This window comes from Nicotiana sylvestris, chromosome 6 (genome assembly GCF_000393655.2).
Source record: "Nicotiana sylvestris chromosome 6, ASM39365v2, whole genome shotgun sequence".
NCBI classification, from domain to species: Eukaryota; Viridiplantae; Streptophyta; class Magnoliopsida; order Solanales; family Solanaceae; genus Nicotiana; species Nicotiana sylvestris.
Window position 1 is genome coordinate 180150536 of NC_091062.1, and position 24463 is coordinate 180174998.

At 40.5% G+C, this 24463-nt stretch overlaps 1 protein-coding gene across 1 annotated transcript; it reads left to right on the top strand.

Moving 5' to 3' along the window:
- Positions 1 to 14646: 14646 nt before the first annotated feature.
- On the top strand, positions 14647 to 16987 carry LOC104214187 (pectinesterase 4-like). The gene is made up of 2 exons (XM_009763823.2): positions 14647 to 15934; positions 16144 to 16987. Exons 1-2 carry the CDS (start codon positions 14917 to 14919, stop codon positions 16842 to 16844), a joined length of 1719 nt encoding a protein of 572 aa, XP_009762125.1. The 5' UTR covers positions 14647 to 14916; the 3' UTR covers positions 16845 to 16987.
- The last annotated feature ends 7476 nt before the right edge of the window (positions 16988 to 24463 follow it).

Genomic DNA, 24463 nt, shown 5'->3' on the forward strand with positions numbered 1-24463 from the left:
TGAACATTACACTGAGGCTGGAATCACCCTCCTCGTGTGGTTTGAATTTACTATGTCTGTATTTATTCAATCAAACTCAATTTGTCGTCTTGTATCAAATTAATCCTCATATCCTTAAAATCACTTACAAATTTAATTGTTATCCGATTTTGAGGATAAACAGTTTGGGCCCACCGTGGGGATAAGGATAATAATGGCAGTTTGATATAAATTTCCATAACACACTCTATTTTACACTTGTTCTTTGGAGTGTCTTTAATTTCAAGTCAAAGTTTGAAATGTCGAACTCCCGGAAGTCACTCGCAGAAACAAACCGGTCATGGAGCGGCCGAATGAAGCTAAATATGGGACTAACCCCGATATCATAAAGATGCTTGAGGAGCTGACAAAGTGGGTGAAATCTGGAGAAAAGAAAATCGAAGCCAATGACAAAAAGGTCGAAACCTACAATTTCAGGGTCGACCAAATCCCATGAGAACAACCGATATTAAAGGGACTAGATTCCAAGAAGTTTGTTCAAAAACTTTTTCCTCCGAGCGCATCTCCAAAGACAATCCTTAAGAAGTTCTGCATGCCTAAGATTCCTGAGTACAACGGAACAACTGACCCAAATAAGATGTAACCTCCTACACGTGCACCATCAAAGGGAACGGTTTGGAGGATGATGAGATCGAGTCTGTATTACTGAAAAAGTTCGGAGAAACTCGGTCAAAAGGAGTTATGATATAGTACCACAACCTACCCCCTAATTTTATTGACTCGTTTGCTATGCTTGCAGACTTCTTCATGAAAGCACACATCGGGGCCATCAAGGTCGAGACCAGGAAGTTAGAACTTTTCAAAGTGAAACAGAGAGATAATGAGATGCTCAAGGAATTCGTGTCCCGATTTCAAATGGAATAGATGGACCTGCCTTCGGTTGTGTACAATTGGGTCGTTCAGGTCTTCAGCCAAGAACTCAATGGTCGTAGCTCGTTGGCTTCACAACAGTTGAAGCAAAATCTGATAGAATATATGACTATTACTTTACATAATAGGTATCAATCAAAAATTAGGGTTGAAGATGATCTGCTTGAGGCCGCTTTTGGGTCCGTTTATCTCGTCAGAGCTGTCGATAGAGTCAAGAGATAAATTGATCATGAATCGAGATCAAGCAGGGATTGGTATCAGCCATACAATGGAGACTGAAAAGGTAATGGGTCTGGGCGAAATCCTGTGAGAAGTGAAAGGAGAAGTGACCAAGGCCAAAACAACTGAGGACTCATGAGAAAAAATGGTTTTGACAGGCCTGTTAGGCCTAAGGAAGCGCCAAGGTTATCGGAGTACAACTTTAACGTCGATGATGCCGCCATCGTATCAGGCACCAGACGCATCAAAGACACCAAGGCCTCGACCCCTATAGTCCGATCCATCCCAAAAGGATCCCAACCTAATGTGCAAATATCATGGCACTCACAGCCACAAAACAGAAGATTGCCGATAATTGAGAGAGCAAGTAGCCTGACTGTTCAACAACAGACATCTTCGAGAGTTCCTAAGCAATCGAGCTAAGAACTATTTCAGGAATAGAGATTCTAGTAAGAAGATCGAGAAGGAGGATCCTCAAAACATCATTAACATGATCATTGGTGGGGTCAACATTCCCAGGGCCCGATGTTAAAGTGCACCAAAGTATCCATCACCAGGGGAAAATGGACTCAAGATTACGTACCAGAAGGAACCTTGTCTTTCAACGATGAGGACATTGAAGGCATCGAGTTGCCACACAATGATGCACTAGTAGTATCTATACTCATAAATAAATCTCGAGTTAAGCGTGTGTTAATTGATCCAGGTAGCTCGGCCAATATCATCAGATCGAGGGTTATGGAGAAGCTCGGTCTATAAGACAAAATTGTGCCCATAGTTCAAGTTATAAACGAATTCAATATGGCATGTGAGACCACTAAAAGATAGATAACGTTACCAGTGAACACTGTTGGAACCAATCAGGAAACCAAGTTCTACGTGATTAAAGAAGATATGAGGTATAATGATCTGTTCGAGAGGCCGTGGATTCACAATATGAGGGCACTACCATCGATACTGCACCAGGTGTTAAAATTCCCAAAGCCAAGAGGGATTAAAGCAATTTACAGAGAACAACCGGCTAAAAAGGAGATGTTCGCAATCGAGGAAGTGATCCCGATATCTGCACTTTCAACACCAAAGGGTATGTAAAGACGCATAAAATTCTTAACCTGAAACTCGGGATTTCGTAGTGCCAAGTTGGATTCCTAAGTTATTATAGTAGAAATTCAAGCTCGCCGCGGTTTGGACTTTTTGGATTGAGCAGTACCCTAAGGACTTAGAGGAAAATGTTTCTCAAAAAGAACGCATTTCTGCGGCCCATTATGCGGTCGCATAATAACTCTACGGACCGCATAATGGCCGCAAAGTGAAACAGAAAGTTGACCAATTTTGAGGCCAGTTATGTGGCCCAATTGTGTGATCGCATAATTGGTATGCTGGCCGCATGTTGATCACATATCTACCTTGAATTTTTGTGAAGGGAAGTTCTGCGGCGCATTATGCGGCCGCAGAACAGATATGCGAACCGCATACTGGTCGCATACTCAATCAGAAAGCTTAACTTTCTGAGGCTCTTTCTGCGGTCATTTGCGGACCGCATAACCATTACCTGTTTCGGGTCACCCATTTTCTTAATTTAAAATCCGACCCCTATTCCGTTAAAACACCCCCATAAGGCCATTTTCAGCATACTTCCTATGATAATTAGAGTAATGGAGGAGGATCAAAGAGAGGGGAAGGGGTCTCCATCAAATGTTCATCAAATCCTAGTCTAAACATCTTGAAGATTAACAAACAAGGCACCTAGGTCTCCCTTCCAAGAGGTAAGCTTTTATCACCTAAGCTCTCAATTCCATATTGTGGCTAAAATGGACCATTAGTGAGGTAATTCATGGGGATTAGGGTGATTACCTTGCATGCATGTGATCCTAAGGTGTGTGGGGGAGTGCTAAAACAAAGATAGGAAAGAATAGGGAATGGGTTGTGGGAATCTTCCACTAAAAAGGGGCCATGGGACCCTAACAAACACATAATGTTTGATATAATGCTCAAGTGAGCTAAGGCTATGATCAATTTCCTAATAATGAGTTCAGTTGTGCTACATTGTTAAATAGATTGAAGGTGTTAAAGGTTCCGGAACTGTCGTAGGAATTAGGGAAAGACTCAATTAAGGTATGTATGGCTAACCCTCTTCTTCTTAGAAATGAACTCTTGGTGTCCGAATAATTGGCGTAAGTTCCGAGTTGATCATACTGGATTGATTGCCTTAATGTGTTGGGTTGAAAGATTTATGCTACATAATTGTTCTAAGTGTTTACCCTGAGTTATGCTATTTGAAAATGTGATTATTTTCTCCAAGCTCTTTCTTTCCTTATGTGCGCATGCCTTATATGATAGCACTTATTGACATGGATGAAGATGTTATTTGATCAAATAAAAAGGGAAAGACTTGAATTATAAAATTTGTCAAAGTGTGAAGAATTACTTATTAAATGGGGGTGTATGTTCCATGTAATGGAAGATGGAAAGAAATGTGAATTAAATGAATAATTGAAAGAGGTTATGTCCCAAATGAGATGGCTTAGCCGATTGGACCGAGATCGGACGCCATGTTGTACACATGGTGGCATTTATTTTGGATTTCTGAATATCATTGTAAAATTTGGATATGTCTCACTTGGGATGGCTTAGCCGGTCGGGCCGAGACCGGACGCCGTGTAAAAACATGGTGGCATTATGGGTTGTGGCACTTGGAACTTGGCACTAAAGGTTATTAACCTAAAGAGATGGAATGAATGAATCGGAACGATGTGATCCTTATTTGGTATTTCCTTGTAATCATGTGATGTACTTGTTGGTTATTTTAACTGTCTTCTATTTCTTTCATTGTTCATTCTACTAAGATTTGTGTTTGCCTTACATATTAGTACTATTCGACAGTACTAACGTCTCTTTTGCCGGGGGTGCTACATCTTTGAATAGATGTAGGTGGTTCCATCGCAGATAGCCCCGATCGCAGATAGTGGTGCTCTCTTTCTCTCCTCACAGCAGTCTTAGTGAGCCCCCATTTCTCCCAGGGGTTATGTAGTTCTTCTTTTGTATAAATTTCCACATTTAAGGTATCGCCGGGGCCTTGTTGCCGACATTATTATGTTGGTCTTTTGTATCCTTAGAGACTATGTAGAGCTTTTTTTGGGTCATGTATGGGTGTCGGGGTGGTCATTGGATAATATTGTATTTTGAAACTCTCCCACTAGATTGTTAGATGTATGTACTTTTGGAAACTTAACTATGGCATATGGTGTTTAAGTAAAAATGAACTAGCAATGCTTGCATATTTATATATAATTGATCTCTCCCCTGTTTAACAAATGGTGATACCTTTCCTTTTCGGATTATGAGTGAGTCGGGTAGGAAAGACTAAATAGGCTTGCTCGACCGGGTTCACTCAGTCGTGCACCATCGCGCACCCTGAAGTTGGGGCGTGACAAGGTATGGGTTTGATCACCAAGGAAGGAACCAAATAGCAATTACCGACATCGGTCCCGACCCAACCGGAGAAGCAGAAGATGGGTAAAGACAATGACTACAGATTTCCTAGGTCTTTCATAGCCCTTGATGACTCCGACGCCACCAAATCAATGGTCAAAGAATTGGAGCAAGTCATATAGATCGAGCACCTGTCTGATCGTAAGGTACCTAGCACAGGGTTATGTTCCAAGCTCAGGAAAAAACTCATTAAATTTTGTATAGCTAACATAGATTGTTTTGCTTGGTCCCACCTTGATATGACAGGGATTCCACCGGAAATAACCATTCACAAGCTGATCCTGGACTCGAAGTTCCATATGGTCAAACAGAAAAGGAGGCCTCAATCCGAAGTCAAACATGAATTCATCAAAAACGAGGTATATAAACTCCTTAAAATAGGGTCCTTTCGGAAGTTAAGTACCCGGATTGGTTAGCAAACGTAGTAGTAGTCCCTAAAAAGGTTAACAAATTAAGAATGTATGTAGATTACAAGGATTTGAATAAAGCATGTCCCAAGGACTTGTTCCCTTTGCCCAACATCGATCTCATGATCGATGCGCCGGCCGACCACGAGATACTCAATTTTCTTGACGCCTATTCTGGGTACAACCAAATTCGGATGGACCCGGGCGATTAGGAAAAAACGTCCTTCATCACTAAGTACGACACCTACTTCTATAACGTGATTCCATTCAGACAAAAAAATGTCGGTGCCACTTACCAATGCCTAGTACTCCCTCCGTTCCAATTTATGTGGACCTATTTGACTGGGTACATAGTTTAAGAAAAAATGAAAACTTTTAAAATTTATGGTCCTAAACAAGTTAAAAAGGGCCTAAAGGTATTTATGTAGTTATAAAAGCTTCTCATTAAGGATAGAATTGTAAGTTTAAGCTAAATTATTTCCAAATTTAGAAAGGAGTCATTCTTTTTAGAACAGACCAAAAAGGAAATAGGTTCACATAAAGTGGAACGGAGGGAGATGGGATGTTCGAAGAACAGATAGGAAAATCAATGGAAGTTTATATTGACGATATGTTGGTTAAGTTCCTGCGAGCAGAGGACCATTTGCAGCATTTGCAGGAAACCTTCAACATATTTAAGAAGTTCATATGAAGCTGAACCCGAAAAAATGTGCATTCAGATTTGGATTCGGGTCCAGGAAATTTCTCGGATTCATGGTATCCAACCAGGGAATCGAGATCAATCCTGATAAAATCAAGGCCATAGAGGACATTACCATAGTGGACAACGTCAAGGTCGTCTAGAGGTTAACTGGGCACATAAAAGCTTTGGGTCGACTCATCTCGAGGTCTTCTGACAAGAGACATCGATTCTTCTCACTATTTAAGAAGAAGAGTACTTCTCATAGACCTCGGAGTGCCAACAAGACTTGGAGGAACTCAAGCGGTACCTCTCGAGCCCACCTTTGCTTCATACTCCGAAGGTGAACGGACAACTATACCCGTACTTAGCGGAATCCGAGGTTGTGGTAAGTGGAGTCCTGGTACAGAAAGAAGAATTTATACAATTTCCTATCTATTATGTTAGCAAAACTCTAGGCGAGGCTGAAACTAGGTATCCTCACCTAGAAAAATTGGTGCTCGCTTTGCTAAGCGCCTCTAGGAAGCTAAAACCGTACTTTCAATGCCATCCCATATGTGTTGTGACTACTTACCCATTAAGAAACATAATGTATAAAATGAGCTCTCGGGATGATTGGCCAAATGGGTTGTGGAAATCAGCGGGTATGATATCAAATATCGGCCCCGAACTGCCATCATATCTCAAATTTTTGTGGACTTTGTGGCCAACTTTAAACCAACTCTAACACACGAGGTCGAAAAGGAATTTTTGTTGAGCACGAGGACTGGCTCGGGAATCTGGACCCTCTTTACGGATGGTGCTTCAAACACAAAAGGGTCCAAACTTGGCACCATGTTGAAGCCACCGACAGGTAATGTAGTTCGACAATCTATTAGAACTGTAAAATTGACTAACAATGAGACCGAGTATGAGGCCATGATTGCAGGTCTCGAACTGCTAAAAGCCTGGGGTAGAGGTGATCGAAGCTAAGTGCGACTCCTTCCTTGTGGTGAACCAAGTCAATGGGACGTTCAAAGTTAAAGAGAAACGGATATAAAGATACCTGGATAAACTACAGGTAACACTACATCGGTTCAAGGAGCGGACTCTAGAGCATGTACCTTAAGATCAAAACACCGAAGCTGATGCTCTTGCTAACTTGGGGTCGTAGGTCGATGACGATGAATTCAACTCAGGGACTGTCGTACAACTCATGAAAACGGTAATGGAAGAAGGCCACGCTGAGATAAACTCAACAAGCTTAACTTGGGACTGGAGAAAAAATATTATAGATTACCTGAAGATCGGAAAACTTCACTCGGATCCTAAAGAATCAAGAGCTCTACGTTCGAGGGAAGCTCGGTTCAGCTTATTAGAAGACGACACCCTGTTCAGGAGAAGATTCGATGGCCCACTCGCCATATGTCTAGGACCGGGAGATACAGAGTATATTTTGAGGGAAGTCCACGAAGGCATCTACAGAAATAATTCAGGTGTCGAATCGTTAGTTTGGAAGGTAATCTGAGCCAACTACTACTGGATTCACATGGAAAATGATGCAAAGGAGTTCATACGAAAATGCGACAGATGTCAGTGGCATGCTCCGATGATCCATCAGCCCGGGGAGCTACTTCATTCGGTCTTGTCACCCTGGCCATTCATGAAATGGAGAATGGACATCATTGGGCCCCTGCCATGGGCACCTGACAAGGCTTAATTCATATTATTTATGACTGACTATTTTTCTAAATGGGTGGAAGCCAAGGCATTCGAGAAAGTCAGGGAGAAAGAAGTTATTAATTTTCTTTGGGACTACATAATATGCAGGTTCGGAATACCGGCCGAGATCATGTGCGACAATGGGACGTAGTTCGTCGGCAGCAAAGTGAGCAAGTTTTTTGAGGACCATAAGATAAAAAATATCCTATCAATACCCTATCACCCTAGTGGGAACGAACAAGCAGAGTCCATGAACAAGACCATACTCCAAAATCTCAAAAAAAGGTTGACCGATGCCTAAGGAAAATGGAAGAAAATTTTGCCCGAAGTCCTATAGGCTTATCGTACGACCTCAAAATCCAGTACCGGGGCCACCCCATTCTCATTAGTCTACAATGTCGAAGCTTTAATACCAATCTAAGTGGGAGAACCACGTCTCAGCTTTCGATATGCAACCAAAGAGTCAGACGACGAGGCCCGGAGTACGAGCCTGAAACTTTTAGACGAGAGGCGCGAGGCCACCCTCGTCTGGTTGGCCGCTCAAAAGCAACAGATGGAAAGGTATTGCAATTGGAGAGCCAACCTTCGACATTTTAATGTCGGGGACTTGGTGTTAATAAAGGTCATACTATACCCAGAACCTGAACAAAGGGAAGCTAGGGCCGAATTGGGAAGGTCCATATCAAATTATAAAGATCACCAGAAAAGGATCGTACAAACTTGGATCAATGAACTGTGAGCGACTACCGAACAACTGGAATGTAACTCACTTGAAACGATACTACTGCTAAGGGACGGCACCATTAATTTCCTTTCTTTAAATATTGAAATAACACTTGTAGGTAACATTCAAGAAATGATGCAACTTTTAGGCCTGAAAGCACGTGTTGCACTCTTTTTCCCTTAAACCGATTTTGTCCCAAATGGGTTTTTCGGCAAGGTTTTTAATGAGGCAACAAGGTATATTGCTAACTTAGAATTGAATAAGGGCTATGAACCAGAGTCAAGGATCACATCAACAGTATCCGAGCCCTCTATGATCGGCCTCGAATACTGGGGGCCATCAAAGCCCAGTGCACAAAGAAAAGAAACTTTGTGCTCAAACAGTCTAGGATCGGTGGATAGGATTTATTGTATGGGCCAAACGATCAAATCAACCTTGCCCACATAGACCACTCAAGCCATAACACGAAGCATGCACACATTTGCAACCTTGTATATTGCACATAGAAATGAAAGAAAGTTTCTACCTTACAGATAAATATTTTGTCTTTTAAAAATTGCTACATTCTATTCCATAAAGGCATCAAGACTAAAGGCCACCTCTATCCGGATCCAAGAGATCACCCTCACTCGGGGACTGTTGTCCAAATAAAACTCGGACGTCCCCGGCCATCAAAGCCTAGTGCCTGAACTTTAAAGGCTATGACTATCCCTATTCAGGGACTATTGTCCCGGGCAAGACCAGATGGCTCAGGGTATTAATCCCATTGGGAAAAACCTAAATTTAAAATGCTACGGCCGTCCTAGATCTGTAACCAAACATAAGGCCTTCAAAATTTCTACATCGGTTCAAAGGCTACCCTCGGCAAAATTCTAATCTAAAAAATCTAAGTAAACACTTCGAGGAAAGCTTCTGATCGTACAAAGCCCCACGAGTCTTAAGCAAAATAATATCGAGAACGAGCCTCGTTCGAACCTCCGAACAAGACCTTATTATTACGTGCTAAGGCATTCGAAATCTTTGTAATCATAAAGGAAAAAGCAAAAAGTAACAAGCTTGAAAATTGTCGAAGGGAAAACGAGCCTTGTATATACATAAAGATTTTTACATAGGCCAAACTACCTCAACCAAAATACAAAAGTACAAAAACAAAGAAAATCTACAAAGCACCTAAGAAGCATGGTCTTCGCCGGAGCCCACATCATCACTGGGACCATCAGGGTCTTCTCTGTCCCCGGATCTGTCGAAGCCCTCGGAGTCTTCCTCGTCTTCGGGATATTCCAACCTTTTGGACTTGGCCTCGAGCCTCTTATCATTTTTGATCTTGGTCGTTAAGTCAAAACCCTGGGCATGGACTTCTTTGAGGGCCTCCCTTCGGGACTGCCACTTCACATATTCAACGCTGTCTTTTAAGCAACCCTGGGCTACCTCAATGTCTTCTTTGTACTAGGCCACCATCTCCTTGGCATCGGTCCTGGTTATTTCCGCCACTGACTTAGCTGATTTAAGCTCCTTGGCAAGGGTATCCCAATCGACAACAGCCAAGCCCAGTTGATACTGGAGGTCTTCGATTTTTTGGGACTAGGCCTCAGCTTTATCCCTCGTCACTCGAAGTTGAGCCTCCACCGAGGCTAATTGCTCCCGGACAGTCTCCTTCTCTGAGGCCAGTCGGTCCATTTTGCCATTCCACTCTTTGGCCATGGCCTTGACTTAGTCCATCTCAGACCGGAGCTGGTCAAACAGATCAACCTTCTACGGGACCTGCGAATATCGACCAGTAGTCATCATTTCTAGCTCATCATCACTAACTTCAAAATTCTTTACATTTTCCACCAGGTTGGCATGTTCCTTCTGAGTCGTGTCCAGCTTGACTCGAAGGCCCTTGACTTCTCCTTTGCATTACTCGCTGAGAAGCTTGTACGTGTCCCTCTTCCCAACAAGCTCTTTGACTTCAGCCTCAAGTTGGCTAAGATCATCCTGGTACCGGAGGAAGGTCTAGTAGTGAAGCACCGAGGCCTGCAAAATGAGAAAAGGAAAAAAATGTTAGAGCCATAAAAAATTGAGTCCGAAGACAAAGAGCATGATAAAACCTTACCCGATTTAATGCCTGTTGTGCCTTTTGAACAAGCATAGTGCATCCAGCTCGTTTATTTTTGCCTGGTCATCTTCGGTTACCAGGCATCGAAGGTAACTAGCTATCCTGGCAGGGGCAAAGAAAACCCAGGCATCCTCTAGAGTGGTGATAATAATTGATCGCTTCCAACTAGGATCCGAGCTCGGGGCAGGGAACCGGTTAACCAACCTCGGGCTTGAGTTAGACCCGCCAACCTCCAAGGATAAACTCTTCCTCAGCACCTCTAAGTCACCCAATCTGATGACATCTTCCAAGGCGGTGGAGTCCAAGCCGTCAAAAAACCAACGGAGGGGATTGATCGCTTCATGAGCCTCCTCATTGGGTCACTATTTCACCGATTGGGCCTTGTTGAACATGGACTCGATGAACGAGGGTGACCCGGTAATATCTATCACACCGAGCGCCTCTTTTGGGGAACTACCATCATCCCGAGTAGTCTTAGCCCCAGCCTCTTTATCAACCTCCCTAACTCGAGGGAGATCGGCGTTATGGGTATCTTGTTCAACTGCCCCATGGATCTCTTGTTCAACTACCTCCTACTCTCCGGGGAGTGATGGGTCATGGGCCACAAGAGGCTCCTCCTTCTTGGATTCATCCCTAAGGCGGTAGAGCAAGTCCAAATCTGGTGCTTGAGCGTCGGATCTTTCCGTTGGCTTACGAGCCAGCCTCCTTCTCGGCTTCTTTTTCTCCAAGCTCGGGGAACTCGGAGCCCTCCTCCTTTTTTTCTCTCTACCCTGCCTCGGAGTAGGGGACTCAACAGGTAAATCCTCATCCCCAACCGGAGGCCTAAACTCAATGATCTTAGGCAAACCCGCAAAAGAAAATAAAGGAGATAAGAATGCAATGCTAGAAGAAGAAACTCAATACGACTTGATAGGGAAAGGAACCTTACCATGGGAACAGACCTCCCAACGATCTTTCAAAAGTTTGCACCATGAGCGCTCGGAGTAAGGAATCTGTGAGACAATACTCTCGACCCACTCCTTAAGCCGAGGAATAGCGTTTGGAACTCGAGCAAGGGCTGCACAACAACAAACACCGATAAGAAAGGGGAAGATAAAAGTATAAAATTTACGCTTAAAGGGAGTTGTATTTATGCGATACATTCCACCTCTAGGGGAATAGCCTCCACTCGGCAAGTACTAGGTTGACGGTCCTTATCCAGACAAAATTTCCTTGCCAACCCCCGTCCCAGTCCTCATTGATGCTCGAAAATGGGGCTTTGCTGGCCCGGCATACAAGCTTTATCAGCCCCCCCTCCCCGAAAGATTCGAGGACTATATAAGCAGAGCAAATGATCGATGGTGAGCGAACACCGATCAATTTTATTCACAAATCAGCGAAGGAGGATCACGATCCTCTATAGTGATTAGTGAATTCGGCCGAGGCATACATTATACCTCCTGAAGAAGTCCAAGATGACTGGGTTCATCGTGCCCAATATAAAGGGAAAAGTGTAAACACTTAGATATCCCTCAACATGGGTAGTAATGGCATCCTCGGAGTCAAGGACCACTATGTCTTTATTGGCCCAGTTGCAGTCTTTTCGGACCATGGGGAGGTCCTCTTCAGTGATTGAACTGATATATCTCGAGGCCTTCTCATACTGACCCTGTACGGAAGAAGGCTTTTCAAACTTGAAGTCATCGGTGACCAAACAACCCCCGAGAATTAACATCTTTAATGGGGGATCTTCCGCCGATTCATCAACAACCACATCAGGGGCGATCTCCTAGACCTTATTAGTCGGCCGCGAAGAAGAAGGAACATCCTTTTGGGGAATAGATTTTGAGGTTTTTTCCATTGTTATGGAGGAAAGCTTGAAAAAGATAGAGAAAGATTGTTAGAAACTAAGTGTCTACCAAACTGTATAGGGAACTGGATTCTCTATGAGTTTCCACCGAAAATACTAATGAACTAAACTGTATAGCGATTTGGTCCTATATCAGGTCTCACAGTGCTAACTACTGAACCAGTATATAAATGGGACACAAGATAAGTTCCTACTGTATAGAGAATCAGGTTCTCGAATTGTTCCCACAGTAGCTCGGCAGTAAATAAAGAACACCGAGGATTTTTACGTGGAAAAATCCTAACTCAAGGGGAAAAAACCACGACCTATACTTGTAAGCTTTCAACTTCACCAACTTGTAAACACCTATTACAAGCCACTTTGTAATGACTCTATTATAAAGAATTCAACTCAACTAACTTGTGGTACTCTTACCATAAGCTACTTTGTGACTCCCTAGTTACAAAAACTTTAACTAACTTGTGATGCTCTCACCACAAGCCACTTTGTCACTCTATAGTTACAAAGACTTTTAACTAACTTGTGAATCTAAGGGCACACTACCCAGATTATCTTGAGTCGATTAACTTGAATGGTTGTACAAGGCATGCTTCAGGTCCTTTATCTTGTTCTCTCATGAAGTAAGTTGTTTTACCTTCCTTGATTGCATTATATGTGTGTGACATCACTTACAATGATGTTAGCAAGGTAGGTGAAAAGCCTTCCATAGAAAGTTGACTGCTGCACTGTTCATGTGCAGATGGCTGTGCAGGCAGCAACTTTCCTACTGGAGAGTTGACTTCATATAGTCTCCTTGAGAACTGGTAGAGACCTGTTCACTCAGCTGTTCCTTCCACTCTAAAGAGTTGAGTTATATCTCACGCTGGATCCCAACCTGGAACTTTGTGATCTCAAGGTCTTGTAAATATATAACAGGTTTCTTATGTGGTTCTGGATGGTAAGTTTGTTAGATCATCAAAACATAAAGTAAAGTACTTGTGTCCAAGATACTTGTAACCTATCAAAGATTGAAAGTGGGAGCCCAGATGTGTAGGCTAGAGTGGATGATGAGTAGTAATTTTTCGAAGAACCTTGAGTAACGGGGATAAAAATGCTAGAAAGTAATGAAAACTTGAGGGTACGAGGGTAGAAGGTTTGATCTAAATTGAAAAATGAACGAATGAGGGGATATTTATAGAGGTTCTGTGACGCTTCGCGTCCAGGGACAGCTAACCGACGGCTGACACGCATTTAAGGCCATTATGACATGACTGACGAGACTTTTCGGGGTTTTGTGGTTTTTGACATGGCGTATCGAAGAAGGAATCAGGGAGCTCATGTCGTTTCTCGTCAACTTACTCTCCGAGAAACGAGGGGACTATCTGTATACGGGTAGAACCAGGCTCATAGTACACCCCGGTCTCCGATAAGATAAGCTAAGCTCGAGACATGATGACATGGGACCGAAATCGAGTCAAGGGCCTCATCGAGTCAGAGTCCGGGGGAATAACGCTCACCCTCTTAAATATCGAGATCATGGTCCGGGAACGGTCCTAGCCCTGAACAACTTTGAAGAACATTGTCGGGCAATCAAGCAAGACCAACAGAAGGCCGTAATATCTGTGACCAGCCGGATATCACGGCGGGGATCTCGACACGTATCGATGAAGAATCAGCAATCAGTTAATCGGAAGATTTTTTACCTTTTATAGAATTGTACCTAGAGTAAGACTCTCTTACTATATAAAGGGGGCCTCATAATTCATGACACACATTGTAATATGCATTCTAAAACAATATACTATTATTTTCACTATTATTGAAGGTTCTCTTTCTTTTTCATCAATATTGTCCTGTGAGCCCGGATTGAGGGTGAACGTTACACAGAGGCTGGAATCACCCTCCTCGTTTGGTTTGAATTTACTATGTCTGTATTTATTCAATCTAACTCAATTTATCGTCTTGTACCAAATTGTTCCGCATATCCGTAAAATCACTTACAAATTCTAGTGTTATCCGATTTTGAGGGTAAACAAAAGTATTGCCAATGGGTATTTTGCGACCAAATAAAATCATCCTTTATCTTCTAATGCAAGTAATAAGCTTCGAGAATTCACGCTTTGCTTTAAAAGAAAATGTGAAAGCAAAAATGCAGTTCATTTATGCTCCTATAATAAATACTATTGCTGCTGCTACTACTACCGGTAGTATTTTAGTTGTGATTTCACCAATAAATAAGTAATCATTTTTTATATGTATACCCATAAAGAGTTTATCTTTTTTATCTCGAACTGAATTAATGAAAAGATTATATTTTGTTGATTCTTTTTTACTACCGCGCGCATAAAATAAATTCATTAGTTTTGTTAGTTGTTACATGATTGGTAGAAATACTGTTCCTAATTAGCTGGTCAAAACTATTTTACGGTTCACCATTCAATGCAATTGATGGCCAGGAGTCATTCAATAACTCATGATACCACAAATATCTTTGCCCAATCGTCGGTTAGCCATGCAAAGGTGACAATCATGTATCCATGTTACGTTGGAGAACTCTTTCTCCAGAACCCTATATAAAACTCCTCATAAAATAGTCATTAATTCATCCATCTGCTTAGGTTTCAAGAAACGACTAACGTAACCAACGAGAGGAATAACCTCTAACCGCCATTTTTTTCGTTTCATCACTTTTTTCTTAAATGCATGCATGTCTACCTGTCTCCCGTCGTATATATAGCCATTTATAAGTTATACAATTCAATATATATAGTTCATTCGTCCGAATTGTTGCATTACCAGCACCTAAAGAACGGAGACAAAAAGTTGAGAAAAGGAAAAGATTAACAAAGGAAATTAAAGATGGTGGGAAAAATAGTGGTGTCGTTGGTATCCTTGATTCTAGTGGTGGGTGTGATATTGGGGGTGGTGATCGTCCTGCACCAAGATGGCAGTTCAAAAGATGATGACCAAAGCACCAAAGTCCAATTGAAGGCATCAGTTGAGGAGTTCTGTAAACCTGCGGAATTCAAAGAAGCTTGTGCAAAGAGTCTTGATTCAGTGGCTAAGAACAATAGTGCTACCATGAAAGACTACCTCTTGGTCTCCATCCAAATCACCGTGGATGAGGTCAAGAAATCTTTCGAGGTGGTGGAGAAGACTTCTGTCAACAATGAAAGTGATCCTTACAATCACATGGCGGTAGAGGATTGCAAAGAGTTGTTGCAGTATGCCATCGAGGAACTCCAGGTCTCCTACTCTATGGTTGGGGATACCGAATTGCATTCCCTCAATGATCGTGTCAGCGAACTATTGAACTGGCTAGGTGCGGTGTACTCCTATCAAAGCATGTGCGTTGATGCTATCGAGAAGCCTGAATACAAATCCGCTATAGAAAAGGGAATGGTGAATGCAACCCAGCTGACCCACAATGCTATCAATATCGTAGCAAAAATGTCAACCATCCTCCAATCATTCAACGTCTCAATTCCGTCAAACCTTAAGAGCGCAGCTGGTAGCACATCTAATCGTCGCCTCCTTGAAGTTAACGAGATAGGTCATGACTCTTACCCTACATGGTTCCCAGTTGCTGACCGTAAGCTTTTAGCAAGACATAGGTTTGTAACTCCACATGCAGTGGTTGCCAAGGATGGGAGTGGCCAGTACAATACCGTCGCCGCTGCCCTCGCAGCATATCCCGAAAACCATAGAGGCAAATACATAGTCTATGTCAAAGCTGGCATCTATGAAGAGCATATCATCATCTCTAAAAAGCAACCAAACGTTTTTATCTTTGGCAATGGAGCAGGGGAAACCATCATTACTGGAAATAGAAACTTTGCTCTAATGAAAATACCCACCCAAGACACTGCTACTTTCTGTAAGTATATTAAATCAACCGTACGTGCATGCATGGATGCTTAGCTAGCTAGGTAGCATGTGTATATTTGATTTATGGAGCGTGCTATTTAGTTTATCATGAACAGTACACATGACACAGGAATTAGTCATTACTATAATTAAGCATTTTATTGTGTACTACTAGTACTATATATGTTGCACTGATTAGATGTTGCTTGCATATGGCAGCTGTACTTGGCAATGGGTTTGTTGCTAGGGGAATTACCTTCCGAAACACTGCTGGTCCAGAAGGGCACCAAGCTGTGGCTCTTCGAATTAACGGTGATATGGCTGCTGTTTTTGACTGCAGCATTGAAGGTTATCAAGACACTTTGTACTATCAAAACCATCGCCAATTTTATCGCAACTGTGTCATCTCTGGTACCGTAGACTTCATCTTTGGCAGGGGCTCAGCGGTAATCCAAAACAGTTTGATCATAGCGAGGAAACCTTTGGCGGGACAGTTCAATACTATTACCGCTGATGGCAAAGAAATTGCGCTTAAACCCGGTGGAGTGGTATTCCAGAACTGTAGAGTCGTCCCAGAAGTAGAATTATTTCCAGTTAGGTTCCAACTTCCAACTTACTTGGGTCGTCCCTGGAAGGCCTACTCAACCACAGTATTCATGGAGAGTGAATTGGGTGATTTCATCCGCCCAGAAGGTTGGATGACATGGCAAGGCGAAACGTTCGAGCAGACATGTCATTACTATGAGTTCGCCAACCGTGGACCTGGTGCTCTCATCAATAACAGGAACAGAAGTTTCAAGAACTTCCGTCTTATTAGCCCAGAAGAAGCAGCTCAATACACAGCTGCCCCCTGGATTAACGGAGATATGTGGTTGAGGCACACTGGTGCACCTTTTTACCTTGGCCTCGGAGGAAGATAATACATGTACCATGAGTTAATCCTATCATAGGTTGTCCATCTTTATGTGTTAAATCCTACCATAGGTTGCCATTTGCATACATGTTATGTGACCGGGAACATGATTCGTTTAGATGGAGAATATATTAAGGTTTCTTTTGAATACTCCCTCCGTTTCATATTAGATGAGGTAGTTTGACTCGGCACGAGTTTAAAAAAAAAAATACTTTTGAATCTTGCGGTCTTAAAAGCTTAAGAGATAAAAGATTTGTGGGGCCATGACATTTGTGTGGCTATAAAAGCTTCTCATTAAAGGTAAATGGGTAAAATGAAAGAGTTTAAAGTTGAATTATTTTCAAATTTAAAAATATATCATTTATTTTGGAATAAACTAAAAAGGAAATTACCTATCTAATATGAAACGGGGGAGTATAATGCATGAAAAACCCATTAATGGGAAGTAATTATTGTTTCACTATTTCTCTAGGACCGTCATGTCATTGACCTTCCATTCCGTCCTAGTTGTGCTTTTTGTTTAACACAAAAATAGGTTTTGTGGTCAAAGCGCATATTAAAGAAACTCTTATTACTAATAACCAAATTTACTTCACTTTAATTTCTTAGAAATACAGAAATGAAACAAATAATTGAAATAATAAGTAAAGGAAAGAAAGCTTATTGTTGATTGTTAATCTCTGCCAGAATTGCGGATTGAAATGTTGAATCAAATAAAATAAAAAGGGTTATTGCAAATATTTAGAGATATTCAGATGATCATACAAAATGAGGTAATGGGCCTTATATAAGGATACACAGTTGTAACAGTTTTCCCACTTAATTTTAACTCGTTATTGGCATTAATTGCCTTGATTATCTATTACCAAATTTATTTGTAACAGTTATGGCAATAATAGAGGATCTCATATAATCAGAGTTGATGTTGATTCGCTTCCCATATTTATAACCGATTCATGAATCTTCCCCTTTTAAGGTCTTCATACATCTCGTGTTTATTTCATCTTTTCCAGCTGTCAGATCTGGTACCTTCTCTGATAAAAGACCATGGGTAATTTATTTTTGTCTTTTTTGTAAAAATTATGTGGGGTAGCCACTTTTTAAAGTGGTATTTACTTTTTATTTAGTATTTTTAATGCTGAGCAAAAGTAGTCACTAGTCTATTAAAATTAATATGAAAAGACAGTATTACCCTTTCTTCTATCACTTTTCTGCTCTGTCCAATTTCTGCAAATACGTCGAAAAGGATCAGAAAACTCTTGCCGTCGAGCAAAACGACAATGTTTGGATTGGACGAAATGAAATTTCCCGGTGGCATATTGGTTTTAAAAACAGTAGATTTGTATTTATGAATTCTTGATCTGAAAAATTCTTCTTTACCTTGATTATAAAAATAATCTTGTCTATCTTTGCATGGAACAATTAAAGGAAGACCATAATCGCCGGGAATTTTACGGATTGGTAATTTTGTGAGCTCAGATGATTGTGTTATAGTTGTTCTTGTTGGTATTTTTTCTGATAAATAGAGTGTAATGGGACGAACAATGACGTATTTTGATGAAAACTGTTGGTGAAGAGAATGGAGAGGAAGTGAAAAACACGAAGATAATGTAGTCTTGAACTTAGAGTTTCAAGTTCAAAAAATAAGGACACGTAGTCCTGAACTTAGAGTTACAAGTTCAAAAGTTAAAGACATGTAGTCCTAAAGTTAGACTTACAAGCTCAAAAACTAAGGACATGTAGTCCTTAACTTAGACTTACAAGCTCATAAATTAAGGACAGCTAGTCCTGAACTTACAGTAACAAGCTCATAATTTAAGGACATTTGGTCCTGAACTTAGAGTTGGAAGTTCAAAAATAAAGGACTTTTGGTCCTTACTTAGAGTTACAAGCGCAGAAATTAAGGACAGGTAGTCCTGAACTTTGAGTTCTAAGTTCAAAAGTTAAGGACATGTAGTCCTAAACTTAGAGTTGCAAGTTCAAAAGTTAAGGATAGGTAGTCCTAAACTTAACTTACAAGCTCAGAAATTAAGGACAACTAGTCCTGAACTTACAGTAACAAGCTCATAAGTTAAGGACACTTGATCCTAAACTTTATGAGCAAAAGGGTATTTTCATCCGGACGGGTAAAATTTATTAAAGCAGTGGCTAAAGGCTAAAGACATTTTAAACAGTGGCTTAAAAGTAAATACATATCTTATTACTGGCTAACTGTGCACTTGCCCCGTCTTTTTTTCTTTCTTTATTGACCCAATTTAAAGTGTCACTTATCACCTCGTTGTTGGTCCACGCATCATGCCTTTTTTCCACCAATACACTTTTCTTATGCATCTTTTTTTTTTAATTAAGCATTACAAGTACGTACTTATACTTTATATACCTATCTAACTATCATTATAGTTCTAGAAACAATAATCAAAGAGGAAGTGTAGGAAATCAATGAGATGAATAGGAAAAAGATAATGTTTTACTGGAATAGTTTCATCGAAAATTCTATTAGAAGGCAGACCTTGATAAGTAATAATCCAAATACAGTGTGATCGACCTAGGCAGGAGAGAACGATGTGGGGCAACTAAGATTTGAATTTTGTACTTTAATAGGTTGTAGCTGGAGCTGAAATAACTAGATAATTCTGAAGAAAAAAAATATTGACTTGAATTACTTATCTTGGGAACATTTGGATAAATCTTAAATGCTACTCTTTGCGATCTCAACATGAAACTTGGCTGACCCAAGGAGTAAGATCTTATCAGAGACTTAGTATTTAAGATCTCAAAAGGGATGGAACTCAAGCCTATAAACATTATATCATTAGTGAACGAATCGCAATTAAACAATTAATTGATATAAAGCCATATAGTGAGTTTGTTAATTTCAAGTATTTTGGGTCTCTAATCCAAGGTTACAGGGAGATTGATGATGATATCACACATCGTATTAGAATGGGATTGATGATGATATCACACATTGTATTGGAGTGGAATAGATGAAATAGTGTGCCCCCAAGACTTAAAGGTAAGTTCTATAGAGCGGTGGTTCGACCGATTATATTGTATGAGGCGAAGTGTTGGCCTATCAAGAACTCTTATGTTCAGAAGATGAAAGTAGCATAAAAGAGGATACTAAAATGGTTGTGTGAGAATATTAGGAGAGATATGATTAGGAATGAGGATATTCGAGATAATGTGGGGAATGACATCTATGGTGGACAAGATGCGAAAAGCGAAGTTGAAGTGGTTGAGGCATGGGAAGAGGAGATGCACAGATACCCCATGAGTAGCTGTGAGAGGTTGGCAATGGTGGGACGAAGGAGAGGCAGAGGCAGGCGAACAAAGTATCGGGAAGACGTGATTAGGCAGGACATGACCCTTGATAGGAGGTTATGGAGATCGAGGGATAAGATAGTAGGTTAATAGGTAGTCGCGTGTTTTTTCTCTCTATACCAACAATATTGTTGTTACTCCCAATTTTCATATTTTCAAATTTCAATTACTATCTGTTATTTTTGCTTCGGTCATATCTTATTTTTCTTGATATTGTTACTGCTTTATTTTTCATTGCTTCTCCGCTATCATATTTTCTTATGACTGTTGAGAATAGGCTTCCCTTGAGCCGAAGGTCTATCATAAGTAGTCTATCTACCTTCACAAGGTAGGGATAGGGTCTGTGTACACACTACCCTCCCCAAATTTTACTTGTGAGATTTTCACTAGGTATGTTATTATTGTTATTATCGTTGGTAGATTAGTTAGTGTTGATGTGTCAACTTTAGGAGGAGAAAACTTGTCCCTCCTTGGAAAAATAGAAAAAGGAAGAAGTATTTAGGGAAACTAGAATTTAGGTACAATATTAATAGTCAAGATTAGACACTTGGGGCACTTGGGCAAATTAAGTGGTCCAAAATTAATATTCTTAGTTACCTACTCCCTCTATTTCAGTTTATGTGAACCTATTTCTTTTTTGGTCCGTTCCAAAAAGAATGACCCCTTTCTAAATTTGGAAACAATTTAACTTAAACTTACAATTCTACCCTTAATGAGAAGCTTTTATAACCACACAAATACTCTGAGCCCCTTTTTGACTTGTTTAGGACCACAAATTTCAAAAGTCTTCATTTTTCTTAAACTTCGTGCCCAATCAAACAGATTCACATAAATTGAAACGGAGGGAGTATTATTTTTACTATTCAATTAACAATATTTATTTAATTATTAAAATATTTTAATAATTTTATTTAAATTGAAAAAGGTGACTATTGGTTTTAAAAGGTGCATGTCGACAACTGTTGAGTCTGTTTGTTCTAACGGATACCTAGAGGGGTTTATAAATACCCCTTTATCTCTCCAAAATGAATAACAATACAAAAAGCAACTGAATTTCATCTTCTTCTCTTACTTACAACTGATTCATGAATCTTCCCCTTTTATGGTCTTCATGCATTTCATGCCTATTTCCTTTTTTTCAGCTGTCAGATCGGGTACCTTCTCTGATGAAACACCGTGGGTAGTTTAGTTGTGCCTTTATCTTTCTTTATTGACCCAATTATAAGTGCTACTTGTCACCTCGATGTTGGCCCATGTGTCATGCCTTTTTCCACCAATACAGATAGTCCACCCACTTTCTGAATACTCTCAACTGAATATTCGGGAAGTGGTAAGTTCATTTATGGCGGGAATGTCTTGACGCCTCTTCCCAAATATCATAATTCTTTCTTCAGAAACAATGAGACGTACGTCACGTCTATTTAATGCCCAGGACACGTGTTTCGTTGTAATTGGTTCTGTAATTTTTAGCATTTTTTAGGGTTTTCTACGGCTGCATCAGTTGCAAAGTGACGGTTCCATGATGATAGTTCATAATGACGGTTTCTGATGATGGTTTTTCCCTATGAATACCGTATAATACTTAACTTTGAAAACCTCTTCTTCTCTCTTGCATTCATATTCTACTCTTCATGTAGTTGTCCCTCTTTCTCTGTGTTTTTACCATTAGAGATACTTCCCGTTCTTTAAACATTTCTTCATCATTGGATCCCCATAAGGTAGTGATTGTTGATGAACTTCCCCCTCTTCTGCCCCAGCTAGAAGTAGAAAAGGTGGAAGACTTCGTAGCTCAGGCTTTTTATCTAACCGTAGTTCTACCCCTTCTTAGAGGAATACTGGCAAACCTTCCCATTCTAGAGCTAGAACTTCCATTACCTCTAAATCTTCCTCTAGAGGGAAAGATCACAATGAACCTATGTGAGAACCCATTGTGTCTGAGATTGTTCCTCAGGAATTTTCTTTCATACCAGATTGTGAAGCTATGAGAAAACAGGTCTCTTCTATAGCATCACTTAACCCTGCTGATCATTGCCCTAGTTTGATCACTTCTAGTCTCCTTCCCTTAGTTCGTCGTGAATGCAACTGGAAACCAAATTACCTAGTGGTAACCTTTAGTGCTGATGATAAAATTACCTCTTATCGTGAAGGTTATTCTTTTGTTTATTCCTACCCTTTTACTTTAGGGTTCAACCCTCCTATTGACCCAGTAATCATTGAATGTTGTCGTTCCTTCAATGTTTGCCTTTTCCAAATAGATCCGATCATGTGGAGGGTAGTAGCTGGCCTTCGTTATTCGTCAAATTTGGTTTCGGCTCTTTTTAATTTTCATTACTTACTCCATCTATATTCCCCGAAGCTCTTTTACAAGGGTGTTTTCTCTCTTGTGGCAATAAGTGAGAGAGTTTTAGTCAGCCCCGAGGATGACTGTGACCGTGGTTAGTATGCCCAATTTTTAGTTGTTCCCACTTGTGACTTAGTGGGTGATGATAATATACTCTTCCTTGAGAAATGGAAATTTACACGTGAGTATTTTTCTCTATTTCTTCGTTTCTCTCAATGTTTCAATTTTTCTCGCATACATTGATGTTTATTTTTCAGCAATCATGGAAGTTTTCAGAGAAATCCTTAACTTTCGTGACTGGATAAAAAAAATGTTGACTACGGCTCCCATGGACCAGAGATCATGGAAATTTCTTTCTTAGAAATTTGGATGGAAAGTGAAGACTCGCGGTATTATTTTTTATTACCATGGTTTTCCTTTCCTTTGTTCTTTTTTCTTTCCTTTGATCCCTTTTGTTTTTTCTGTTTCTAGGGTTTGCCATTCGTGGTATCAGCCCCACTTCTGTTCCTTCTGCTAGGCTTTCTATTAGCGCTGCACAGGAACATATTTTAAGCATATCTTCTTCTAAGAGGAAGAATGTTGAAACCCGTGATTCCAAAGAAGAAGAAGATAATGAAGATGGTTCCTTAGTGACGAAGCCACGAGTCAGAAGACGCGTGGTTTTAGATGAAGAAGACATTGTTTCTCAAGACCTACCTACAAGCTCTATGCCTTTTAGACTTGCTAACGAACTAGAGAATGACCATTTGGACTTCTCTGAGGATGAAGATATTGACCATTCTGGTAATCCCCCCTTAAGACTCGTCAATAGACTTTTCGCCCAAGGATTTGAGGGTGAAAATTTTTTTGGCCCTGTTTCTGAAGAGCCACCACTTGCCACTCTTCCAATGACCCTCATTACTACTACTATTAATCCTCCTATTTCTTCAGTTGTCGTACCTGCAACCACCCCTATTGTCATTCCTATCGCTGCTTCTCGTGAAGAAGCCGGACTTTCTAGCGGTAGACAAGTTATGAAAAAAGTTTTGATTGAAGTCTGCGATGGTGGGAATCTGCTAAAGAAATCAAGCAGAGCTGTTGTATGGTTGAAACCATTGATAGGCCCCGTGGAAAGGAAGAAACTTGAATCCCGGAGCTCCTTAACCTTTAATGAATGATGTCATTCATTTTGCTCTCAAGGTATATACTTATTCCCTTATATTCCTTTCTTTTCTTCTAGGTTTATAACTTTTCTTCCTTGTCTTTGTCTAGATAAATTTGACAGGTATAGAGATTATGAGAAAGATATCTTGGACTGATTAACAAGTGATTCAGCTTCATACCGAAGCTGGTAATTGGAAGGAACAATTTGAAAGCCTTCAACTTGAAAAAGACGTTCTCGCTGAAGAGAAAGGGGCTTTGGAGCAACAATTGAAGATAACCACCACTGAATTAGTGGTTTTGAAGGCCCCTTCTAATCAAGTTGAAAAGGACAAGGATAGATTGTAATCTTCCTTTGCTGAGCAGCACTCAAAGGCAACTGAAGAGATTAGAAGCTTGAAAGGACTTTTAAATCAGAAGGAAGTGTACGCCAGTGATTTGGTGTAGATTCTCACCCAAGCTCAAAAGGATCTTCGTGCCTCTTCTAATCAAAATCCAAATCCTTGAGAGTTATGTTGAAACTTTGAAGGTGTCCTATGAAGGTGTAACGACCCGATCAGTCGTTTTGTATAATTACACCTCGTTACCCATTTTTATGCTTCACACGTGTATTTATGACTTACGAGGTCGCTTAGTAACATTCCGAGAAGCTTTCAGGTTGATTTGGACCCTTTAAGTCCTAAAGTAGAAGTTGAATTAAAAATATTGACCAAACTTTGACTTTTTTAAAAACTACCCGGGAACTTTGCTTTTATGGCTCTGATAGCTTCATATCGTGATTTCGAACTTGGGTGTATGCCCGAAATTTATTTTAAAGTTCG

Bases quoted from the DNA above. Each gene is read 5' to 3' on its own strand.
- LOC104214187 (XM_009763823.2), top strand. From the start codon at position 14,917: ATGGTGGGAAAAATAGTGGTGTCGTTGGTATCCTTGATTCTAGTGGTG. The intron at 15,935-16,143 runs GTAAGTATATTA...TGCATATGGCAG, and splicing joins CCAAGACACTGCTACTTTCT to CTGTACTTGGCAATGGGTTT.